Source organism: Callorhinchus milii, unplaced genomic scaffold (genome assembly GCF_018977255.1).
Source record: "Callorhinchus milii isolate IMCB2004 unplaced genomic scaffold, IMCB_Cmil_1.0 Scaffold3, whole genome shotgun sequence".
Lineage (NCBI taxonomy): Eukaryota > Metazoa > Chordata > Chondrichthyes > Chimaeriformes > Callorhinchidae > Callorhinchus > Callorhinchus milii.
This window is the reverse complement of record NW_024704744.1, coordinates 70,982,923-71,006,775: the sequence shown is the minus strand read 5'-3', so window position 1 is coordinate 71,006,775 and position 23,853 is coordinate 70,982,923. Positions and strand designations below refer to the sequence as shown.

General features: G+C 41.5%; 1 protein-coding gene across 6 annotated transcripts in view; it reads left to right on the top strand.

Moving 5' to 3' along the window:
* Positions 1 to 23,853, top strand: part of syne1b (spectrin repeat containing, nuclear envelope 1b) — a 233,595-nt gene that overhangs the window by 90,454 nt on the left and 119,288 nt on the right. For all 6 annotated transcript variants that reach the window (XM_007894396.2, XM_042332964.1, XM_042332961.1 and 3 more), the window contains 23 exons: positions 256 to 357; positions 2,880 to 3,083; positions 4,069 to 4,276; positions 4,946 to 5,058; positions 6,418 to 6,623; positions 7,500 to 7,655; positions 8,074 to 8,365; positions 9,678 to 9,850; positions 10,174 to 10,483; positions 11,263 to 11,427; positions 12,367 to 12,723; positions 13,520 to 13,656; positions 15,301 to 15,472; positions 16,159 to 16,341; positions 17,600 to 17,743; positions 18,219 to 18,374; positions 19,433 to 19,597; positions 19,876 to 20,048; positions 20,649 to 20,802; positions 21,504 to 21,647; positions 22,372 to 22,536; positions 22,646 to 22,963; positions 23,474 to 23,629. In XM_007894396.2, coding sequence (XP_007892587.2) covers positions 256 to 357; positions 2,880 to 3,083; positions 4,069 to 4,276; positions 4,946 to 5,058; positions 6,418 to 6,623; positions 7,500 to 7,655; positions 8,074 to 8,365; positions 9,678 to 9,850; positions 10,174 to 10,483; positions 11,263 to 11,427; positions 12,367 to 12,723; positions 13,520 to 13,656; positions 15,301 to 15,472; positions 16,159 to 16,341; positions 17,600 to 17,743; positions 18,219 to 18,374; positions 19,433 to 19,597; positions 19,876 to 20,048; positions 20,649 to 20,802; positions 21,504 to 21,647; positions 22,372 to 22,536; positions 22,646 to 22,963; positions 23,474 to 23,629 — 4,353 coding nt within the window. The remainder of the gene's footprint in view (positions 1 to 255; positions 358 to 2,879; positions 3,084 to 4,068; positions 4,277 to 4,945; positions 5,059 to 6,417; positions 6,624 to 7,499; positions 7,656 to 8,073; positions 8,366 to 9,677; positions 9,851 to 10,173; positions 10,484 to 11,262; positions 11,428 to 12,366; positions 12,724 to 13,519; positions 13,657 to 15,300; positions 15,473 to 16,158; positions 16,342 to 17,599; positions 17,744 to 18,218; positions 18,375 to 19,432; positions 19,598 to 19,875; positions 20,049 to 20,648; positions 20,803 to 21,503; positions 21,648 to 22,371; positions 22,537 to 22,645; positions 22,964 to 23,473; positions 23,630 to 23,853) is intronic.

Here is a 23,853-nt window from a genome sequence, read left to right as displayed (position 1 = left end):
CATCTCTCAATTTTTCCATACTGTAATTCTCTCAATTCACATGTGTTCACGAGGATTATGAGGATTAAACCTGTCTTTACTGGTTGTTCACACATGATGTGTTATAGACACTATGGATACAACTGAAAAGACGATTCAGGTTGCACAATTACTGGATCACAACACTCATCACTTACCTTTAACCCCTGATGAAATAGATAACATAATGTAAATGTAGCTGAAATTGAGCAATTATTTGGTCATATTATCTTGCAGTCTGAGGTTAAAAATCAAGAGCAGAAACTGGAGACCCTACGTTCTAAAGTCTCAGAACTGACACAGTTATCAAAAAGTCACGTCCCTCCTCCTTTGCTACAGGTAAGAGTCAGATTCTCATACCTTTCTACTTTCATGATTATATTGAGAAATGTAGCTGGTGTATAAGTAAACATTTGAGGTCTGAATTTCCATCTAGTTTTAGCCCGTTAGACTTCTTGTTTTAAAACTGAAGATCACGCAGTAGTGTTAAAAATTGTTAAATTCAGGCTTATCTTGGAAGTCTTTTTTTAAGAACTGCGGGCAAACTGCTTCCGTTAAGACTGAATTTATGAATTTTTCACAATTCTACACAAGCTTAAATTTTAGGATAAAATGATGTTAAGACTGTGAGGAATATTGGATCTTAGGTTTATATGCGCTTGACAGGTTGTTGTTTTTCCCTCTAATATTTGGATCTATCTACCATTAGCTTTGTTGTGATTGTATATTCATTAAACCTGGGCAGTTTAGCCCTTTTTAAAGTATTGACATATTCTGAAGATTATTAAGGGACAGGGGTTAATATTGTATCAGTGTGGCTAAAAAGAAAATAACTAAACATTTACATCTTTGGTACAGAATGAAGTGATATCCCAAATATTAACTTTTACTTTCTTGCCTCTATTCTGTAAATTATTTTGCCTCTGACTTTATGCCCCTTCTCTCACTTTTTTTTCTTTAATCTTTGCCCTCCTCAACCCCTCAGCTCCCATCCCCTGTTTGGTGCCCATCCAGCACGATATGAGGATTACGAGGATTAAACCTGTGTTTATCGGTTGTTCACACATCGTGTGTTAAAGACACTATAGTTAGAACTGAAAAGACGATCCAGGTTGCATAATTACTGGATCATAACATTTATCATTTACCTTTAACCCCCGATGAAATATATAACATTATGTAAATGTAGCTGAAATTGAGCATTAATTGGGAAACATATGACTGGAGTTTGAGCGCGCTCATGAAGTGATCAGTTGCATTGATAGGCATGAGACATAGTAGATCCAACCTCCCTCTCCATCAGACATCTTCCAAAAGTGAAAGGCGCTATATAAATTGAGCCTTAAGCACTATGAGACGCTATCCAATGTGAAGGGGGCTACAAAAATGCAATTTGTTATTGTATAAATATAAATTGCAATCTATATTGTATTATGTACACAATTTTATTTCACCCACAAAATATAGTCAATTCATTTTACAGTATATTCTGTGATGCACTTTAAAACGTCTCGAAGACGTAATCAAATGCAAGGATTATTATTATATTGCCTGATGGAAAGGGAGGTTGGATCTACTATGTCACGCCTCTGTCAGTGCAACTGATCACTTCATGACTGCACTCAAAATCCAATCATATGTTTCCGAATGGCTCAGATGAAATTGTAAACTATGTGGGGAATTTTAATGGAAACGCCTGTCATAACAGATCATCTGTGGGTGCATTGTCACAAACTTAACACAGTTAGAAATTACAAAAGGCAGAATTTAGTGAGGATTTAGTGAATGAAAAATATGGGTAAGGTTGATGTAAACAGCCTGTTGAATGTAACATTCTAGATGATACCTACAGACAATCTATAAGCCTAAGAAGATTTTTTTCCCCACAGGTGGTAGTTACTGTAAGATGGAACAATTGAAGCCTTTGAGAGGGAATAGGACGAATACCTGTTGAGAAAATGGATTGAGAATTCTTAGCTCTGCTTAATTACCATGGTGATTAGGATAGGAGGGAACTAATCTTGAATTTAGGGGATTAACAGAGCAGAGAGTTGGCAATATTACAATCATCACATCTGTGGGTGGAGGAAGCAGAATTCGTTGTCTTTTCTGTTTCAATTTTCGCACGTCGGGGACACCTCAGGTGTAGTTTGACTGTGGAACCTTTTCCACAGTGTAAACTGGGAGAATTTTGATTAGAAAAAGCACATGTGTTTTGGGGACGTAAGGCAGGTGTCTGACACATGACCATGTTTAAGAGATTTCGAAGCAGCTACTTGGAGCTCCATGGAAATTTCCATTTGCCTGGAATGGTGTGTGTGCCTGTGTCTCAACCGTGCTAAACTAATCCTGGAAATATCAAGTACAACAACAACTTGCATTTATATAGTGTCCCTCACAGAGGGTAGCATCCCAGAGCACAGGTACAGCTTGACAAGAGCCATAGCTTGGGACCCTCATACTGTAAGTTGGGATACTACTGTAGTTTAGCCAGCTGAAGCCATGCAGCTTACCCTATTGAACACTGACTAACAAGCTTTCCCGCTGCTTGTCCAGCTAGGACCACTCTAACTGTTAGGTCTTCGCCTTAATTTTGATTCAAGCGGTTGTGTAATATAAAGAGACCATGATTGATGCAGGAAGAAACCTGGGAAGAAACTTGTCTGTCATATCAACTGAGGAACAGTGTCTGACACAAGGAAACCTAAATTAAAGACTTCTGATACGATTTATTATTGTCAAGTTAAATTGAGTGAACAATTGAGTAACTTGCATTGTGTGATTAAGGAAATTGATGCTTTCACAGTGGAATCATACCACTTCACTGAATATCAAAACATTTCACTATTTTATGCCCACAGGCAATGGAAACTGAGGTACAAAACAAACTGGAACAAGCTCGGGAAGTGTCTGAGATGGCTAAAGAGACACTGAAAGAGTTTAATACACAGAAGAATCAGATGGAGAGTTACATAACTAAGCTAACAGATTGGTTGCATACATTGGAGGAGTCACTGTCCACTTGTATCAATAGCCAGGATATGGAAGACCTAAAGAAAGCCAAGGTACTGTGGACATAAATACATAGGTTAATTTTTATTTAGAAGTCTGCAATTTTTCAAGCAATTTCCACACATATGCGGATTATGCCCAAATCTACTTCTCCTCCTCCAACTGCAACTCCAAGTCTTTTGATGTTCTGTTAGCTTGCTTGTCAGACATCAAGGCCTGGATGAGCACGAACTTTCTGCAGTTGAATGTTGACAAGACGGAAACCATACTCCTTGGCTCTGTCAACATCTTCTCTCTTGCAGCTTGGACCGCCTCAATCTCCTGGCCTATCCCTCAGACTCACCGAACCTGTGCATAACCTCGGAGTTAGGTTCAATCCTCACCTGGCCTTCCTACCCATGTCAGGTCCCTGACCAGGACCACTTTCCTCCATCTCCATTATATTGCCCACCTCTGACTGTACCCCGCACCCAACGCAGCCAAAAGCCTCATCCACACATTTGTCAGCTCCCGCCTCAATTATTCCAATGTCCACCTCATTGGTCTCCCCAACTCCACCATTGACAAAATAAAATAAAATTCAAACCACCCATTGCCCGTATACTCACCAAATGTCCATACCTCCATCACCTTAGTCCTTGCCAGGTTTCACTGGGTCCCTATTACAGAACAGATCAACTTTAGGAGCTCCCACTTGTTTTTCAAATAGTTTGAAGTCCTGGCACCTCTCTACCTCTCCGACTTGTTTACCCCGCCACTCGCCCCACCCCCTCCCCGCCCTTCCACCATCAGTGGCTCTGCTTCCAGTCACTACGCCCCAAAACATTGGAACTCTCTCCATCGGTCCATCCACCTTTGCCTCTTTCCCTGTCTTCAGAACGTACCTGGAAACCTTCCTCTTGGACTGTGCCTACGCCCCCTACCCCTGGCTCAGCATCAAGCTCTGCCACTGCTAAGCACTCCAACACTACCCTCTTGAAGGACACTATATAAATACAAGTTATTTTGTCAATCATTTATTTTATTTCTTTATTACAGGAAATACACAAAGAACTCATTGGCCAGCAAAGCAGCATTGACTCAGCCCGGGAGAACCTCAACAGCCTTTGTCGCAAATATCACTCGGCAGAATTGGAAGGGCTTGGGAGCAGAGTTACGGAACTTATCAAGAAGTACGAGTCTGTGAACCAGCTGTCATCAAAAACACAAAGCGGCCTGCAGGACGCTCTCGAGACACACTTTAATGGTGAGTGAGACCTCAATAGGGATATCACTGAAGAGGAATTGATGTTTTGCTTTCTGGACAATTGCCCCCCCATCCCAGCCCAAAAATGTCACTCACTGTCCATTAATTTCTTTAATTTCACTGTGATACTTGGGTTAACATTGAGTGATGCATACATTTTACAACAGCTTCAGGATGTTTCGGGTTTCACACTTATTTTTGTTATCCTTTTGTTATTCTGATCTAATCCCACTCAATTCTTGAGAATCCTGAATGGGAATTTAGGAAAGGAACAAACTGAGATGATGTAAAGGAAGGCCGTCTCCTGTTCAGTTATGTTTGTGAATCAACATTGCTTTTAGGTGTTTGAGAATTAGTCACTCGTGTACATTATTGGTTGGATTTGGGATTAGAGTCGTTAGCTCCAGTAGAGTTGCTGGCACCAGTTTGGTTTCAGTGGACCAAACTGCCTTCTTCTGTGCTGTCATTTTTATGATTCTGTGAACACTCTTTAATATTTAGTATTTTAGGACGTATAAAATGAGAATTTCAAAATACATCTTTGTCCACACAATGTTTTCTTTGGGAATGCTCACCGTTTAAAAGTCCGAATGGAAATTTCTGGGTGTAATTTAACAAATCGTTTGCAATAGAAATGTTCTTTTAATTCCAATGTTTTATTTGTGAAAGACTCCTTGCAGGAGTTCCAGCAGTGGCTTTCTGACGCAAGAGGAGCAGTAAAGGAATGCAGTGACCAGTCGGGAGACATTTGCTCCACAGAGGAGAAACTGCTCAAACTCACGGTGTGTAAAACACTCAGTTTAATGACCCATAGATTGAAGTTCCATTCTGACAAAACCTGCCGTTTCAATAATTATAGTAATAGTTTCAGGCAGGAAGGGCCATTAGTCCCTCTGGCTCTAAATATCTAATTTCCCAATACATTACTTCAATACACACATCTCATCCACAAATGTATAAGATTTTAGCCAGTGCTTGAGGCTAAGAGGTTAGGAGTTGCATGAATTCATTGATTCGGAGCCTGTAAATTAACTAAGTACATTCAACACTTGCAATTCAGCACTTGATATATACCATTGCTGCTTTTTCCATTGGGATTGTGCAATGAACATCAAATCATATTCCTTAATAGAAACAAAACAGCTGAGGGGGACAGCTAATGATGTTTATGTGGCAGAATACTGACTTCTCATACCCAAGACATTTGATAGACTTGATGCTTTTTTCCAAGTGAGGTGATTTACTGACCTTGGTGGTGTGAGTTTATAATGAGAAATCCCTTCTATCCAAAACAAATATTCTCCCCTCTGGCCCCATCAGCAACAGAAATTATTGTGTGCTGTGTTTATTGCTTCCCAGCAGCATAGATGAGGAACATTGGTAGTTGGTAGCTCTCTCACCCCTGAATCAGAAGGTTCAAGTCCCATGTCGAGACTTTGAACTGATAGTGTAAGATGATGCTCCAATGCTGTGTTGGGGATGTACTGCATTGTTGGAGGTGCTGTCTTTCAGATGAGACATTAAACCGTGGTCCCCTCTGCCTGTTCAGGTGGATGTTGAAGAGAAGGGAGTTTCTCTCGGTGTCCTAGCCAACAATCCCCACAAATAAAATTGATCACTCCCTCTGTGGCTGTTTGTGGGGTATTGCAATGCACAAACTGGCTGCCGCGTTTGCCTGCACAATACACAGTCACTCCACAGTATATTCGCGTTCCGCCCACTAAATATACAATCCATTCACTTTACAATATATTCTGTGAAGCGCTTTGAGACGTCTCAAACATGTGATAAGGCACATTATCAAATGCAAGGATTATTATACACTGTAAAGTGCTTTAAGGCATCCTCCTGATGTGATGTGAAAAGTATTATATCAAATGTGAGGATTATTATATAAATAAGCATGAAACTTCACAGAAATGGCTTGAGCCCCAGGGAAAGGTCAACGGCTACTTGTTAAGGAAATCAGACGTTGGTCTGAATTGCCCTGCTCACCCAAATATTTGTAATGGGTTCATCAAGCAATCTTGAGTCTTGAGAAAAAGGTGGGTATTTGCAGAAAGGAGTTATGTGATGAGTGCTCAGGATATCACCTGAATGAATCTCACTTTAGGCAATGTGGGCTGTTGTTCTTTTCACAGGAGTTCCTGAACAGTGTGAGCGTGGGGCAGGACAAACTGGATAGAACAGTCACTGAAGGAAATAAGTTGGTACTGCACTTGCCCAAACCAAGTGCTACCCAGGTTGAACAGCAGATGGTGAATAACCAGCAAGAATGGCAGAACTTCCTAACTTTATGCCGTCAGAACAAGGGCATCCTGCAGGATTGTGCTGAAGAGCTCAACAGGTGGGTGATAAGAACAGTATAAAATAGAGGAAAATAACTATCTCTGAGAACAGGGACAATGAATGTTGACAGAAAATAGGAAAGATGGGGATGAGCGAGTATAATTTAGCAGCCGTTGTGCTATCTCGTTGACCAGTTACTTGTGAGTTATTATTGTTTTTCTGTATGTCTTTCATCTAAAAAAAAAGCAATGAGCTCCCTCATTTAGATTCTTTGCTGAAAACGGATTGGGGGGAAACAGGGTAACCTGCTCAATTCTCAGGATGGCTTTTCAGCTACAAGCTGGCTCGGAGTGATCGTGAATGAGTTGCCTTCTGTTTTCCCTCGACCCCCTCACCTATGCATGGCACTTTCCTTGACTGCATGGCTGTGATGAGGACCTTACTGGCAATCTGGGGCAAGAAGCAAATTCTATCTATCATACAAGGTGCAGCACTTTATCAATTCCCAGTTGTTTTAATCTGACTGCCTCAGAAAAGATATTGTTTCCCCCAAATTTTCCCCTTCCCAGAGTACTACCCTTGAAAGGGCTTTAACTACTTTTCTTCCTTCTGCGGGGTGGGGTGTGATTCCACAAGGGTGGGTTTCTTTCAGTGCCTTGCTAAGTGAACATTATTCTTGTATGAGCCTTGACAGTGAGTTTTGGCTGGTTATTGAAAACTGTGTTGAAGCTTAGCAGCGCTTTCCAATAGCATTTTGTGTCAAATTCTCTTTGTGGTAGATGGATTGGCACACAAACAACATAAAGTTGCGTAAAATTAATACTGGCCTTAAATACTGTTTTTGACACCTGGACATGTATTCTGAATGTTCCAGGATGCTTTGTGTTTAATATTTTCTCTTTGTATTGATTGAAAATATATGTTTCCGTGACAGGTTTGAGAGCTCTCACAAAAAGCTGAGTCTCTGGCTCCAGGAGATGGAAGAAAAAATGACCTCCGAGTCCCTTAAAGGTAATAAACCAAATGTCCCAGAGAAGCAAGCAGAGGTGGAGTGGATCGAAGATTTTCATGAGGAACTTCAAGGAGAGAGGTATACAAATAGCTTGTAGATTATTGTACAAATGAAGTAGACTCATTGAAATTAAACACAGAAAGAGATTGTTCAATCTGTTGAGTCAACTCAGATTACGTTGGAACTATCTTCTCACTCTGCTATAATTCCCTGGTCTTTCCCCATACCCTTTTGTATTGTTTCTCCTCAAATATTTATCCTCTTCCCTTTCAAATGGTCCCATGGTTTTTGGTGTGCCACTTTGGGATTTACAGTGCAATGTGAGGCCTGACATTTCGTTGCCAGGCATGTCTGGTTGGATCCAACTCACCTCCAAGGAGACCCCAGTCGTCATTCAGTGGAATATAACTTAGCGCAGGAAGTAAAAGTTGTATTTTTCTAACTCAAACATCAAGAATACCCGGTTACAAAGCTTGCTTTTTATTTCACTCTCCAGGGATTGCTTTGATAATTTGTGCCAGAAGGCTCAAACTTTGAATGAACTGCGCTATGGAAATGGAAGTGAAGTACGCCAGGCCTCTCAGCTGATGTCCCAATACCAGATCCTGGGCAAAACTGTGAAAGAGAAGCTGCGAACCTGTCACTTGGCTCTTCAGGAGCATCAGGCCTTCGAAGAAATCCAGCAGAGCACCTGGACATGGCTGAAAGGAGTTCAGGACAAGCTCGTAACCATTGAGAAAACCACTGGCAGCAAAGCCACATTTGAAAAACAGCTGCTTCAGGTCCAGGTGTGGTTTAGTTTAAATAATTCCAGTGTCAATGTTGTGTCTTTGAGTTATCTGAGTGACTGGTCTCAACTAGTAATAATCTGAGTAAATGGGATATATTGCTTTCTGCGTAGATGGCACTGCCTATATTGATCTCTGCAGAAATGGACACTATTATATTTTCGTAATTACTGAGAACATAATAATTATAATAATCGTTGCATTTGATATAGTGCCTTATATCTTCAAGACATCTCAAAGCACTTCACATAATATACTGTAAAGTCAATTGACGGTATATTTTGTGGGCCAAACATGGCAACCAATTGTGCACAGCAGTGTCCCACAAATAGTTGTGGATTGGAGTGACCAATTTATTATTATTTTTTGAATGACTTATTACCCCCGGAAAAGCGATCTGCTAATTTGATATAGAGCCTTATTACATAGTCTCAAAGGGCCTCATAGAATTTACTGTAGGCAATTTGCACACAGCAATTTCCCACAGACAGCCATAAAAAGGAATGACCAACTTTATTTGGGGGATTGTGATTGTCATTGCAGTCATTGTGATCTGCCAGAGATGAAGATGTGTTGACAGCGACATGTAACACACAGTTCAAAACAATTATGTGAGGCATGAGTTATAAAACATTATGTTTGTTCCTACCTTGTCAGTGAAATACTTTATGTTGAAGACACTTTTTTTTCCTCACCTTAAAGTTTCTCAGCCTGGCTCAGTTGGTGGCACTGTTGTCTCCGAGCCAGAAGGTTGTCAGTACAAATCTTGTGAGAAGCCTTTCAGTTTATAGTCCATGCTGATACTCAGAAGAGTACTGGAGGAATGCTGCATTGTTGGAGGTGCTTTCCTTCAAGTGAGATCCCATCTGCCTGTTTGGGGGGATGTTAAAGATCCCATGGCACTGTTCAGAAAAAGAAGAGATCTTCTCACGGTGTTCTGGCCAACAATTCCTTGAATAAAAATATTGGTCATTCACTTCATGGCTATTTGGTAATTTGGTTGCTGCAACCAATCAATTGATCCAGTGCAAACAACTTAGACTCCAAGAATCCTATTTACTATCACGTTCCAAGATGCTATCCTGCTTGAAGGGTTCTATATGAATGCATATTGTTGTTGTTGAATTGCCACTGCACATAAGAAGCTCTTTTTACACTTGTGCTCTTGAGCTTCATGACTCACACTAGTCAGAAAATAACACGAGAAGTGCTAATTGTGGAAACATCTTTCCTGCAATGTTTTTTAATAGAACTGATAGAACAATGCAATCCTGGTTTGGTCTAATTGTAAGCTTTCTCTGTTTGTCACAAGGAAATCCTATTAATGAAAGGGGAAGGAGAGGTGAAGCTTAACATGGCCATTGGCAAGGGTGAAAAGTCTCTGAAGATCAGAAATGAGGAAGGGCAGAAAGTCATCCAGAGCCAACTCCAGACATTGAAGGACACATGGGCAGATGTCGTCAGCACCTCTGTGAAATGTCACAGGTATAACATGTCTTACGCTGGGATGATATCAGGAGCTACCATAATCTAACAAAACAGAGCAGCCCCAATGGGCCAATTTAGCTTTATTTTCCTAGATAATAATGATAATTTTCTATCTTGCCTTTTATTTTCCATGTACATGTTGTGTCATCTTCTTCTTTCTCTCAGTATAAATAATTCCACTCATGAGTTGATCCTTGCATTCTTCCTCCCTATGATTGACGGAGGTCACTGATGTCTTGCCGATGTGGAGGCAACCTGATGGTTTTGATCACCAGTGCCTGTTGTGCAATGATGAGTTACTGTGCTCTTCTTCTCCACAGCCATCTGGAATGGGTGGTTGCGCAGTGGAACAGCTACCTGGATGGCAAGAACCAGCTGCAGCAGTGGATGGAATCCTTGGAGCAGGAATTGAGCCTCGAGCTACAGCAGCAACCAGACCTGAAGGAGAAGCTGTCTGAGCTGGAGAGGTCGCAGAGTGTGTTGGCCGATGTAGAGAAGCACTCTATCATGCTCAACCGGTTGATTGAAAAGGCCAGGGAGCTTCTGGAGAAAACTGGTGACCCAGCTTTTGAGGAGGACGCACAACTCGAGATGAGAACCCAGTTTGCTGACATTGTTGTGGTTTCCAGGGTAACCTGAACTTCTCAAAATAACTGAATCCTCTAAGATACGATGGAAATAACGTATAGTTTCACTGAACTAACTGACAATATGGGAGTTTGGCTGTTAACTATTGTTATGGAGATCCCTCTATGCCCTAAACAGTGAACTGGTGTAAAGCCCAGCAAAGTGTGGGGTGTAGGCTATCAGTATGCGGTGGGTGGTGGGGTTGCAGGATCGCAGTGGGGGGTGCAGGTTACAAGTAAAAAGGATAGCACGGCATAAAGAACAAATGACAGCTGGAACCATCCTATCATTTAGGACTTTGGCTCACTGGGTTAAGGACGTGTCTACAACGCCACAATTCCCATTGATGAGCTAGATATTCTGGTCAACTATTAGCAATGCCTTGGCTCTCTGCAGATCTGCTTAGCTTATCAGGTGCATCTCCTTAGAGTCAGTACGACCCCAGCGAGTCATGCTTACTTCCTCCCATCATTGTGCACAGAGAATGGTTAACATGTGGAATATACTACATAGGGAGGCAGTGAATGAAGATTGTGTCAGCAGACTCTAGAGGGAATAAGATAACTATTTGATGGAGAAATTGGTTGAGGAGTATGAGAGATGCATTAATACTTTTTTTTAATTTTACTTTGGGACTGTCCAGACGGACCCCAATGGTCTTTCAGTCCTGTGTATTTTTATGCGTCAGTGGTTGTGGCAGGACTTTTAATCATCTCAAAAAAACATTGTCATCTTTTGCAGGCTTTAAAACCCATTGTTTTTGATTCTGCATTGCTTTGCAGGGAAAAGTTAAAAAGCTGGAGGATAATGTTCTGGAGCATCAGGACTATCACAGCGCTGTGCAGGAGCTAACAGACTGGCTAAATTCTGCCAAAGAAGAGCTTCACCGCTGGTCTGATATGTCTGGCGATTCAGCAGCTTTACAAAGAAAACTAAAGAAGGTGAAGGTAAGAGAAGCAACCCGGTATCAGCCTGCCTCAGTTGGTATCACGGTTTGGCCTCTGAGTTGGAAGGGTGTAGACTCTAACCTTGCTCTAGTGTAGTGCCCAGGGAGTATTGGCTGCATTCAGACATGCCATTTGTCAGACGAGCCATTAAACCAAGATTGCTTTGGCTTGTTTGAGTGGATGTTAAAGATCCCATGGCTCTATTCAAAAAGAGAAGAGAATTTCTCCCAGTAACCCTGACCCCAACTGTCCTCTAGATAAATTGATCATTCATCTGTTGTTTGTTGGACTTTGCTGGCACAAATGGGGGGGCATGTTTGCTTACAACCAGCTCCCCCCCACCATCCCGCACACATACACACTTGACAGTGCTTTGAGATGTTTGACAAGATAATGTAGCATAAAGATCGAAGTGCAACTTTCTTGAGCAACGGTTTGAATCTACTTTACATCCTTCAAAATGGTGCGACGTGTGATTACATGTTTGAGTCAATTAATGTAATAAGTGTATCCATAGTTCTAAATACATGTGGTTTATAAAAAGGGAAAGGGCTGCAGGCAGGCATGCAGGGCGGGCTCCGGTCAATACTGACCTGTCACTCAACATGCTGAGTATGGTTTGGATACCCTATAAGCAAGATGTCGTGTGTGTGTAAAGATGTGTGTGTCTAAAAAAAATCAGGCAATTATATATCAGATAAGAACATTGAAAATAATAAATTCATTAATTTGCGAGCATGAGCCTAAATCAAGTAAACGCCAGGTTACTTGATCTGTTGTGCCAACCAGATGCTTTATATTCAGGTGGGTAAGGGTTAATTCCCCCAACCACCGTCAGGATGTTACGTAAATTCTGCTGTGAACTTTCAACTGCTCCGTTAGAAATTAAAATAAATGGTGATGACCGTGTTGGTGACTTGAGCACTATTCCATCCCCAGGAACTGATCATTTCCAGACAGAATGGGAAAGCACGTTTAGACAAAGTGGCGAGCCTGGCTGAGAGAGTGCAGCAGAGCACAGCAGCCGGTGGGTGTGAGGCAATAAACAGAGAGCTGCAGGCACTGCGTTCTGACTGGCAACAGTGGGAAGAGAGCACCCTCCAAACCCAGAGCGGCCTGGAGATGATGCTCAGCCAAATGACCAGCTCCGAGCAACAGTTTGAAGCACAAGTCGCTCAGCTAGAGAATGACCTGCAGAGTTTGAGTGCTCGCCTTACGGCCTGTTCGCACAGCCTGTCTCAACTGCAGGACAGCAACACAGATGAAGAAGTTGTGGAATGTTGGCAAAAAGCTAAGGTCTGTTTCTGCGCTCGGAAAGGTTATTTATTGGGAGTGGAAAATCAAAGGCATACCACTTAGATTTTTGGATTGACTGATGCGAGGCACACTAAAAATCATCGAAATAAGCTGTCTTTAAATGCATAACCAAAGACTGTACAAAAGTATATTTATGTACTTTAAACTGAGTGAAATAAGTTCCATTTGAAACTGTAAAAGCTTTTGTGCAGTTTAACTGCTGCTCATGACTCATTCAACTAATAATAATAATAATCCTTGCATTTGATAACGAATGTAACAATTTAGCACTATCTGACAGCATACATTGCCTATTTAAGCATATTATTCTGTCCAGCGCCTTGGGATGTCCTCCCGACGTGAAAGGCGCTATACAAATGTAATTTTGTTGTTGTTGTTGTTCATTTCATATTTTGTTTATTGTGATGGATCTTTGTGATCACATCATAGATTTTACGTTAAAGACTAAATTCTTTATAGACTACCAGGAATACAATATCAGCAGAGATGGTCCTTTAGACCTTACCCATAGTAACACTTCTTCATTCACTTTGTGTAGTAATGTACCTTCATTTCTTTGTGTGTTTTTGTCCGTAAGTCCATAGTCTTTCATGCACAGTTCACAAAATTCCCTCCTACATGTGATAACACACCTTTGGGTGTGAGATCTGATGGAATCTGTATGGTACATCTGGCTTTACACCTGTATATGCTCAGGGTAAATAAACTTCAGTGCAGTAGTTCATGTAACTCTTTGAAGATTCTACAATTCATTATAATGTATCTTCTGACACAGGAAACCCAAGAAGCCTTGCAGGAGGCGGAAAACATCACTGAGACACTGAAGGCACAATTGAATGATCTTTGCAGGTTTTCCAAGGACTTAAGCTCACATTCAGAAAAAGTGTCTTCGTCAATCAAAGAATATAATAGGTAAACTCCGACTGTGTTCAGGAATGAATCACTGGATTGGTTTTATGCCTCATGCAAATTAAGGCGGGTTGAAAAACTTGAATTGATTCCACCAGTTTCAGCAGAGGTTTTGATATGAAGCCCAAGATCACATTGTTTTTTTTACAGCCTTACCTGCAACCCCGTTCACTGTTTACTTCGCACCCCCCCAGTTTGGTGTCATTTCAAATTTTGCCACCTATACCTGAATCCAAATAATTTTTGTATACGGTGAACAGTACTAGTCCAAACGGGGATCTTTATGGAACACCACTTCCTACTTATTTCCAGCCTGAGAAGATACCCTTAAATCCTACCCATTGCTTTCAGACTCCTAATGATTCTTTAATCTGTTCTGCTACATCTCCCATCAATTCACATGACTCTATTTTAGTCATACTTTATCAAAGGCCATCTGTAAAGATAAGATCAAGTTGCTTGAAAGGCCTTTTTCTTCCAAATGTCCCTTACGACTTTAAACTAGCTGCAGCTGTTAACACTTAGTGCCTAACAGAATTGACGGTTTGACAGTTGTATACAGACATAGTTTACATCCACCTCCACTACAGAATATAACTTTGGGTTACTGGCAGGTAACAATTTATATCAAGCATAGTTTGCATTGGAATCTTTGTGGATATTGATGTACATTATACCCATTTACATATAGGTATTGTATGTATGTGGAACTGTTTTACTGTGGGACTTTGGGCTAACAGTGATAATATTAAACAATAACTGAAAAAAATGAGTCCTACAGCACTGTGAATTATAAATCTGTGAATAATGATTTATGATGGCATCAGTCCTTAGCTCATGCCTGGGGGTGGGGGGGAGGGGGGACGGGGACGGGGTGGAAGGGCTTGAACTTTGTTTGCATATTTGTAGCTTAATGTTTTCCATCTGTTGCTGTCACACATTTTAGACTACAGCAGTTTTACCCACTTTACATCCATTTAAATGGAATTCACCAGCTTCTGATTCTCCCCCACTTTTTACACACGGAAATTCAGTGGAGCACCCTCTGTGACATTTGACCTGGATACATTTAGTGATTTATCAATAATAATATTAATCATAAGAATTCTTGCATTTGATAATGCCTTGTACATTGGAAGGACATCTTGGAGTGCTTCACAGGATTTTCTTTACTGTGAAGTGTAGTAAATGTGGAGTATGGTAATTCTATTGCTGATGGATAGGGGTTGCAATCCCGTCTCTTTCAGAATTCTGGGATTTAGGGATTTTGAGGACCCAAATCCTGGAATCCCAAATCTTACCTCATCCAGGACGCCTGTGGTCGTTCTCTGCACCAGTGGGGTACCTCAGAGAGAGCATCTCTCTGCGGGGAGGGTGCCTGGGTTTAAACACCCACCCATTTGCTCCCGCCAGCTCGTACTTGCGACAATGTGCGGCCCGCTTCCAGTGGAGTGGGAAAATCCACCCTTCCCTTCCTCCTAGCCTTTAAACAATCCCCAAATCCCAGGATTCTCTTCAATTGCATCCCAGTATTGCTGGAACATCATTACCATACGGGATCCTGGGAACGCAACCCCTACTGACGGATGACTGAGTGAATGAACCAAACGCCTTTCTAACGTGTTTTCTGTATCACCACCACTGTAGCCTGTGTTTACAAGCTTCAAAGTACTGTCAGAATAAGGAGAAGTTGCTGGAGCAGAGATTCCGGGCTACTTTCAGGGAGTTTCAGCAGTGGATAATTAACACCAGGATCACTACGTGTTTTGATACCCCTCAGAATATTGATGAGGCAGCTGCAATAATCCAAAAATTACAGGTAAAACGTTGAAATAAAATTATGTCAGTTACGGTATTCGTGATGAAATGGAAAAACTTATCATAATAACTGTTTACAAAAGGCAATTCCAGTCTTACTACTAAACTAGTTAATGGGTGAGTTGGAGAATCTCACCTCAGCTCCGTTTTATGGCACTCTTGCCTCTGGATTAGGAGGTTGTAGGGGTTGAAGTGGGACATGAGCTCAAAGTCCTGCTACATTTGACAATAATTATTGTAAACACTGCAAGCCAAAGCCCTAACAGGTAAAGTGATTGTAGCTAGACAGTGCTTTCAGTGGCAAGCTCTGTAGTTTCAGCTGATTATACTCCAGCAGTACTCCAACACACACATTGCACCAAGTGCCAATTAACGGCAACGGAGTCATGAAAAAGGCCAGTGGCAAAGCTGCCTGATAATCAGATGGATCTCCTAACCTTGGTTACTGTTAGGTTGTGGAGATTGTAATAAATAATTTCTCATGATGTGTTTGTGCACGTGCAGATGTCTGAAGTCATCCCAAGACGTATGTAATAAGGACAGACGTTTGTGCAGATACAGAATGTTGTTTTGCCACAAGCACCCTCTGAGAGTTTACTACTCTAGGTTGGCATCACATTCTGAGCCAGGAGAGTGGCTGGATAAAAGTGTCATTCACCAGTCTAATTGTTTGCCTTTTGTTTTTAGGATTTTCTGTCTGAAAGTGAGGTTGGTCAGAGCAAATTAAACACACTGATTTCCAAAGGAGAACTCTTGAGCAATATTGTCAGCAAAGAGAGGGCGGAAGCAATAAAGGTCAAAATATCCACTGCAAAAGAGGACTGGAAGAACTTGTTAGCCAACCTGCACCAAAAAGACACAGCGCTCCAGGTACACAAGCTGACCGACCAGCAGTTGTCAGTATCTTAGAAGCAAAGTGTTCTTTATAGATCAACTAGAAAATGTACAAGAATTTGAGGAGAAGCATTTTTCCAATATAATAATAATATTATTATTATTTTTCCAATATCAGTGCAGTCAGCATTTCTCGTCCCAAGTAAAGTTAGTGAATCAATCATTTGTAGCAAACCTTTAAGTGTTTGGAAATTGTTTTAATGTAATACTTGCTCAAAACTGTTTTGATTAAAATAGTCGTAATTTTGCATTGAAATAAGGGACATATTGAATTAATAGGATGTGTTGTATCTTGCAGACTATAAATATATCGGGTGTGTATATGTCTGTATATCAGTGTGTACTTTATTCCAACAAAAGATTTAATAGAATCGTGAACTTGCTTTTAGATATGCCACAGCAAAAGGACATGGGGTGACAGGTTCAGGGAACTGAAGGGCAGTTTTAGGACAGAAACCAGGAAGTATTTCTTTGTAGAAAGGATAATTAAAGACAGGAATTTGTTACCAGCAAAGATGGTTGAATCCAGGCTGCAGTAATCAGAAACAGGTCGGTATTGTAATGAGAAGATGGTTAGACTGATATTCTGGAAGGATGGTATCAAATGGGCCAGAGGTCCCTCTTCATCCAAACTGCTCTTGTGATTGGCAAGAACTAAACACTGGTAAAAGTTATTGTTTTGGGCAAAATTCACAATATAATAAGAAGCTTGGGTTAGGAGCTGACACAAACAGCATTTATAGAAATTGACTACATAATTAAATCCCAGCATTATTTGTGTAAGAATTTCTTAGCAATTTATATCAGTCTACTCAGGAAAACTTTTAAAACTGAGCTGTGGCCAGTTGTTTCCAGTTAGTCACCTATATCAACAAAAGTGGTGCACAAACTGTCCAGATAAAAGGCATAGTAGTGGGTACCTCACCCCTGCTGTTATTTTTAATAATGAAGATCGCAAAAATTAATTTCTACTGGTGTGAAGAATTAATCCAGAGAACCAATTTCCAGCACTTTACCCTTGTCCCAAGCAGAGAACTGTTTGTGTCTTTAAAAGAGAATGGTGAGATCAGACCTCAGTGTTATTTCCCCCAAGTTGAATTGAATCACCAAAGGTTGCTTGAAGGTGATAGAAGTTGTCTTGTTCATAAAAATATACAAAAATTAAAAATTCACAAGCCAGTCTGCAATGCTGGGTCTGAGGTTTAAAAGTTATAATTTGTCTATTTATTTTCAGAACTTGCAGGCTCAGATGAAGGACTTCGAAGCTGGAGTGGGACCGGTGCAGGAATGGCTTGCAGCAACAACAGCAACAGTGCAAGAAAGCAGCAGTCAGCTGCCCGATCTGCCTGCAAAGAAAACCGAACAATTCAGGCTGCAGGTATTGGGACCTCAACCCAGTTTGTTGCAAACAATAACTTTCTTCATCTAGGTCTTCATACCGTGAGAACATTTATAACCTCCGCCTAACACACTTACATATTTGTGCCATGCTCTGTATGTCATGCGTGTTCCTCACAAACCCATGGCATTATCTTTTGATTTTTTTTCCCCCTTCACTGCCATGTGCCTTAACTCTGACTTTCATTTTGCGTAGTGACATATTTTGATCCAGGACATTTTTTCACTATGGCATCATCCGGTGCTGACTTGGGCTGCCATCCCTTGTATTGGTACCCTGTGATTGAATGCATCTGTTCCATGTTTTTATATTTTAACAAGTGTCTGCTTGATGTGCTGTGCTTTCAGTGCTATACATGATAAAATGAGTTAACCATGTCTGTCAGATGGCCTGCTGCTGCGTAATTCCATGTGCGCTGTAACATGTTCTTTGCCAACCTGCTTGTGCCTTACAGTCTGTTCTTGAGGATATAACCTGCCATGAAACCCAGTTAAACAAGCTGAAAGAGAAAGCTCAGCACTTATGGGAAGAACAAGCATCTAACAAAAGCTTTATGCACAGAGTTTCTCAATTATCTGCTCAGTATCTAGCCTTAAATAATTTAGCCAAGGTAAGACCAAAGAGTGGACGTGTTGATTGAAAGGCATACGTCGCGTTTAAAAATGTTGCAAATGAATATTATTTGTGCGGATTCACCACTGAGCTTCTTAACAGAGATTAAGAATACAAATTTACATTTATATGGTGCCTTTCAGGTCAGGAGTACAACCCAATCATTACACTTGACATTGATTATCTCTGAAGCGCTTTGAGATGTTTTGAAGTTAAACGACAGCAAAAGCCAAGAATTATTATTGAACATGAAGAGTGATTAACATGTCCGTCCCCTGGTTTTCTCAAACTGGTGTTCAGATCATAGGCATTTGTGCTATGCATGTGTGCGATGACATCATGCATGTGGTTACATTCCTGCACATCTGTCCATTTCCAAGGCCTGAAGGGAATGCGGCTCGAAACAAAGACCAGAAAGAGTGAACTAATCTGAGGATTGCCTTTTGTTTAACTTCAACAACAAAATTACATTTGTATAGCGCCTTTCACATCGGGAGGACGTCCCAAGGTGCTGGACAGTCAGAGTTTCGGACCCGAACTGGGGGTCGGCATTGGGGATGGTGGAGGGCAGAAGGGAAAGCAGGGTGATCGAAGGCACAGTCAAATAGGAGGGTCTTGAAGGAGGCAAGGAAGGGGACGAGGTGGAGGGACTGCGGGATGGAGTTCCAGAGGGTGGGGGCAGAGAGGCTGAAGGCCCACCCGCCAATGGTGGGGCTGGCAAGGTGGGGCCCGTGAAGCAGGCCGGAGCCAGCTTCCTGTGGCCTGTGCACACCTGAATAGCTACACACTGGAACATTGTAAATCTATGTATACAGGTATACCAATAGCAGTGTTGTATGTTTCTAAACAAAAAAACACACAGTCGTCATTCCACTTTACAGTATATCCTGCGAAGTGCTTTGAGACACAAGTCGTTCTGATGTAAAAGGTACTATATTAAATATAAGGCACTATACTAAAGTCCTATAAAGTAATATCGAGGCCAGTTGTTTGCAATTCTTTGCGGACTCTATGTTAGGCGTTTGCTGACACTTGCTTCTCACCTGTGGATTCCAGGGGAAGGCTTTAAGAGTGCAGAGAACAGTAAATGAACACCAGCAGTTTGCCCAGGGGCTGAAGGAGCTACAGGATTGGCTGGCCGATGGCAGGCACATGGTGGAGTCCTACTGCAATCTGACAGCGGATAAAGATGTGTTGGACAGCAGAATGGCAAAACTCGAGGTGAGCTGTGTCAGATGTAGTTGCGATGGGAATGGCCCATCCCAGGATGGGGAGTAAAGTGGAGGGCTTACTTGGGAACAAAGGTCTGCAGGAATCAGTATGTGAAATTAAGGTTAATGTTTGTCTTTCGTAACGTATTGCTGATAATTGTCTATCCTGAGGTATTTCCATATTTATCTCACCTTTACAGTACTCGGGAATCAGAATGCCTGAGGCTTAGGTGAAAGGAAGCTGAGAGCTTTGCTTGTTTGCCACTCATTGTATTTCCCTTTGGACAGGCTTTGCTGTCTCTCAGACAGGAGAAGGAGATTCAGCTGAAAATGGTGCTGACTCGCGGGGAGTTTGTTTTGAGGAGCACCTCCCCAGATGGCTCCGCTGCTATTCAGCAACAAATGCAAGATCTTAAAGAATCCTGGGACTCACTTCTCTCCATCTGTATCCAATGTAAAAGGTACACTGTTGCTTTGGTATTGGTATTACGTGCATTAAGGGTGCTGTATAAATGCTATTTAAGGGCTCTGAGACACTACCCTGCGTGATGGGCGCTATATAAGTGCTTGTTGTTATTGCTGTTGTTGTGAAGGCATTCATCAACAATAATCTTGGCTTCTGTGCCGCATTTATTAATTCAAGGGTTAATTTAGGAACAAGAGTAGGTCAACTGGCATGTTGACCCTGTTCTGGCATTAATTCTATGGGAACACTCTGTCCTATCCTTTCCCCCCACCCCATTCTTTCTGCGTATACACCACATTTCAGTGCTTGAACATCAGACTTCGCAGGATCAGTTCAACACTAGTCAGTGTATTTACTAACTGAGCCATTGTGAAATAATGGTTTGAATAATTGAGCAACTGGGAAGCAAATTTTAAACAGGAATCTATATGTGTGTGGGGTCTGAGAGCCCTGATAAACAAAAGATGGGGAGTTGGGTTGATCATTGAGAGAGTGGTAGCAGTCAAAAGCTGCAGGAACAGGGCCACAATGATAAGTTACAGAAATGATAATTTATTTGTTGTTCTAATTTTAAAACAATCTTTCTAACTTTCAGTCAGCTTGAAGGGGCTTTATCTCAGTGGACAAGTTACCAGGATGATGTTCGGCAGTTTGTGAGTTGGATGGACCGAATGGAGGAAGACCTAAACGTCTCTGACAGGCAGTACACAGAGCTTAGAGATAAAACTGCAGCCTTGGGCAAAGCCAAGGTAAGTGGACAGGTGACGGCTGCTTGACCTCCCTGGGAGAGTAATGTCTGAGGAGCAGAGGTGAAAAAACTATTCTTTTTATGGTAATCAGACAACTCAGATAAAACTTGTTGGGAAAAAATTCCGGTGAGGGTTATAATAATCCTTGAATTTGATATAGCGCCTTATCACATCATCAAGACATCTCAAAACGCTTCACAAGATATACTGTAAAGTGCAGTAACTGTGTGTTTTGTGGGCGAAAATTGTTTTATGTTTGTTGCTTTTGCTGATGTTGGCCACTAACTCATATTTCCAAATATACACTTTACAGTATATCCTGTAAATGGCTTTGAGACGTCTCAGTGACGTAATAAGGCGCTATATCAAATGCAAAGATTATTATTTTCCATTCTAATCACATATGGAACTCTCACTGGATTTTTTTCCCTGTTTTAAACGTAGGTTGTGACAGGGGGAGCTTTTCCAGCTGCAAATGAGCAGGAATGCCAGCACATTCCTGAGGAGTGCTTTTTCAGGCCCACTGCATTAATTTTCTGGGTAGTTCTTTGACTGAGATGGGAGGATGATCTTCATGTTTTAAGTGCATCCGATGCGATCCCAAACTATTTTATCTGTTGTGGTTACAACAAATATATAGTGAGAATGTCTGTATGGTTATTTTCCTTATGGTAAAATGTGAGGGCTTGCTTCTCTTTCAGTTGCTGTACGAAGAGGCATTGAGCCATGGCAGTCTTGTGGAGACTATACAAGTCAAAGGTGCCAGCATGGCTGAGTACTACGTGACACGCCTGGAGCTGCAAGAGCTTCAAGAGCGCTATAGTATTCTGAGAGAACGAGCCAAGGTACTCGGAGCCAAGACCATTTGTCCAACATATTTATTGCTAAGAAATCATGGGTCACATTTGACTTGGAACTGGAGCTCCCAGTTCCAAGTCCAATGTGACCCATAATTTCTTAGCAATAAGGTGCTCCCCGTGGGTGCACTTAAAGCCATTCTGCATTTTGAGATGTGTTCAAAAATATCTGGGTTGGGATGAGCGAAGGTAAGCAATGTCTCTGGAGCTAAACAAGCTAAGACGAAACAAGCTAGGAGATCCACACATGTTCTCAACTCTTGGAGGCAGCACCTCCAATAAGTATGATGCACCACATGGTTATCAACTTACTCATGTCCGATGGAGAAGACTCTCTCTGCTCCCATATACGTGAAATTCATGTTACAATATGATAGGTTCAGTCTTATTTCTCCATCTCTCCTCTGGTCTTTTTGGTCCATGAGTGTGAGACACCAGCTGTCTATACTACCCTCAAGCTCTGCCGGTGTTGCCCGAACTGCAGATCCATTGCTTTTTAGTGGTGTAATTAAGGACATCTGAACACGTATGGTTTACACATGGGTTACTAATCCCGCAAATTCTGCTCCTCTCTGCGAATATCTGTTAATGTTTGCAGTTATTGTTTCAGCATCCGTCCAGGTCAAAATAGTTTAATCTCATGTTAAAGAGTTCTAAAATGCTACCCCGCATGAAGGGCTCTGTGTAAATACAACCTGTTGTTATTCTCTAGGAGGGAACAAGAAAAGCTGAGGAATTGGTTCAGCTTCACCGAGAATACCAGGAAGGCCTAAAAGTGTTTGAGGACTGGGTGGAGCAGGAAAAGGAGAAGCTCAGCTGCTGTTCACACTTAGGGGGCGATGTTGAGACCCTCGAAAATACACTTCGAGACCTAGAGGTAAAACTGATCATTATAGAAATTACTGTTACGGCTCCACAAAGAGGCACAATGACCTGCCTTGCTTTGTTGAAGTCTATTAATGCTGCAATTGATGATTGTTTTGTAGGATTTAGAGGTGCACTGCACTGAGGGCCAGTCCTTGGTTGATGCTATGTTTAGAGCTCAGGAGAAGGTGGCGTTGACAGGAACCTCGTACCTGGAAGATCGCATTCTTGAATCCGTTCAGCAGGATTGGCACACGTATCTGCACAATCTCACCGAATCCAAGAAGCAGCTTAACACTACACTGGGCATGCTCAGGCGGCTGGAACAGCTGTTTCAGCAAGCAGACACTTGGCTGTCCAACATGGAGAGGAATGTCAGTGTCCAAACTGGAAGAAAGTCTGACCGACTTACAAAGGAGGCTCAGCTACAACAGTTGCAAGTAAGTATAGTATTAATATCAAAACCGCTTTGCCTTTCATAGAGTTACCTAGTGATGCAGCGTGGAAATGGGCCATTTGGCCCAACTAATCCATGCCGGTATTGATACTCCAAACAAGCCTCCAGCCCTCTTATTTCTCTTACCATTCCCTCTGGTCCCTTTTTCCTCATGAGCATCAAGTTTTCTGTTACATACATTGATCCTATTTGCTTTGAACACAGCTTCCACATTCTCACCACCCTCTGCTTTCTTCCTAAACTCTACATTAGATCCACCACCAGCTGTCTTATGTTTATGCCCTCTAGTTTTAGTTAATTTTGTTTGTACTTTGATTGTATTTCTCTGTTACGTCAGTTACAGCATTACTTCCTCACACAGTTAAACATGGCTATTTGATGATCCACCTCATGTAAACATTGATATTTTGAAAGGGATAGTATTTGAAATTGTGTTAAACTTCGGTCTGAAGTATGTTATTTGTTTTGTTTTTTAAAACAAATGTTTGTTTAGATATGGAACGACGATATCCTGGCTCGAAAGGATAAAGTGGACGAGGTAGGACTGTTGGCTCACCAAGTGCTGGAGGAGAGCCATATAAACAGTCGTGTGGGAAGTCAAGCTACCCAACTGGCTGCCAGATATCAGGGCATTCTGCTACATGTAATGGTACGTATAAGATCAACTTGAAAATCCTATTATATCCTGAACCTTGAGCTCCTGAACAAATTCTGTATCGGTTTCAATGTAAGGTGCCCAAGTCTTTTAATGTGCTTAGTGTTAGAAAGAAAAGAAAGACACAAACGTGCTTCTTATGGTGCCTTATCATGTTGAAACATTTTTAAGTGCTTCACCTGAATTACTGACAAGTGGAGTGACTATTAATGACGTAT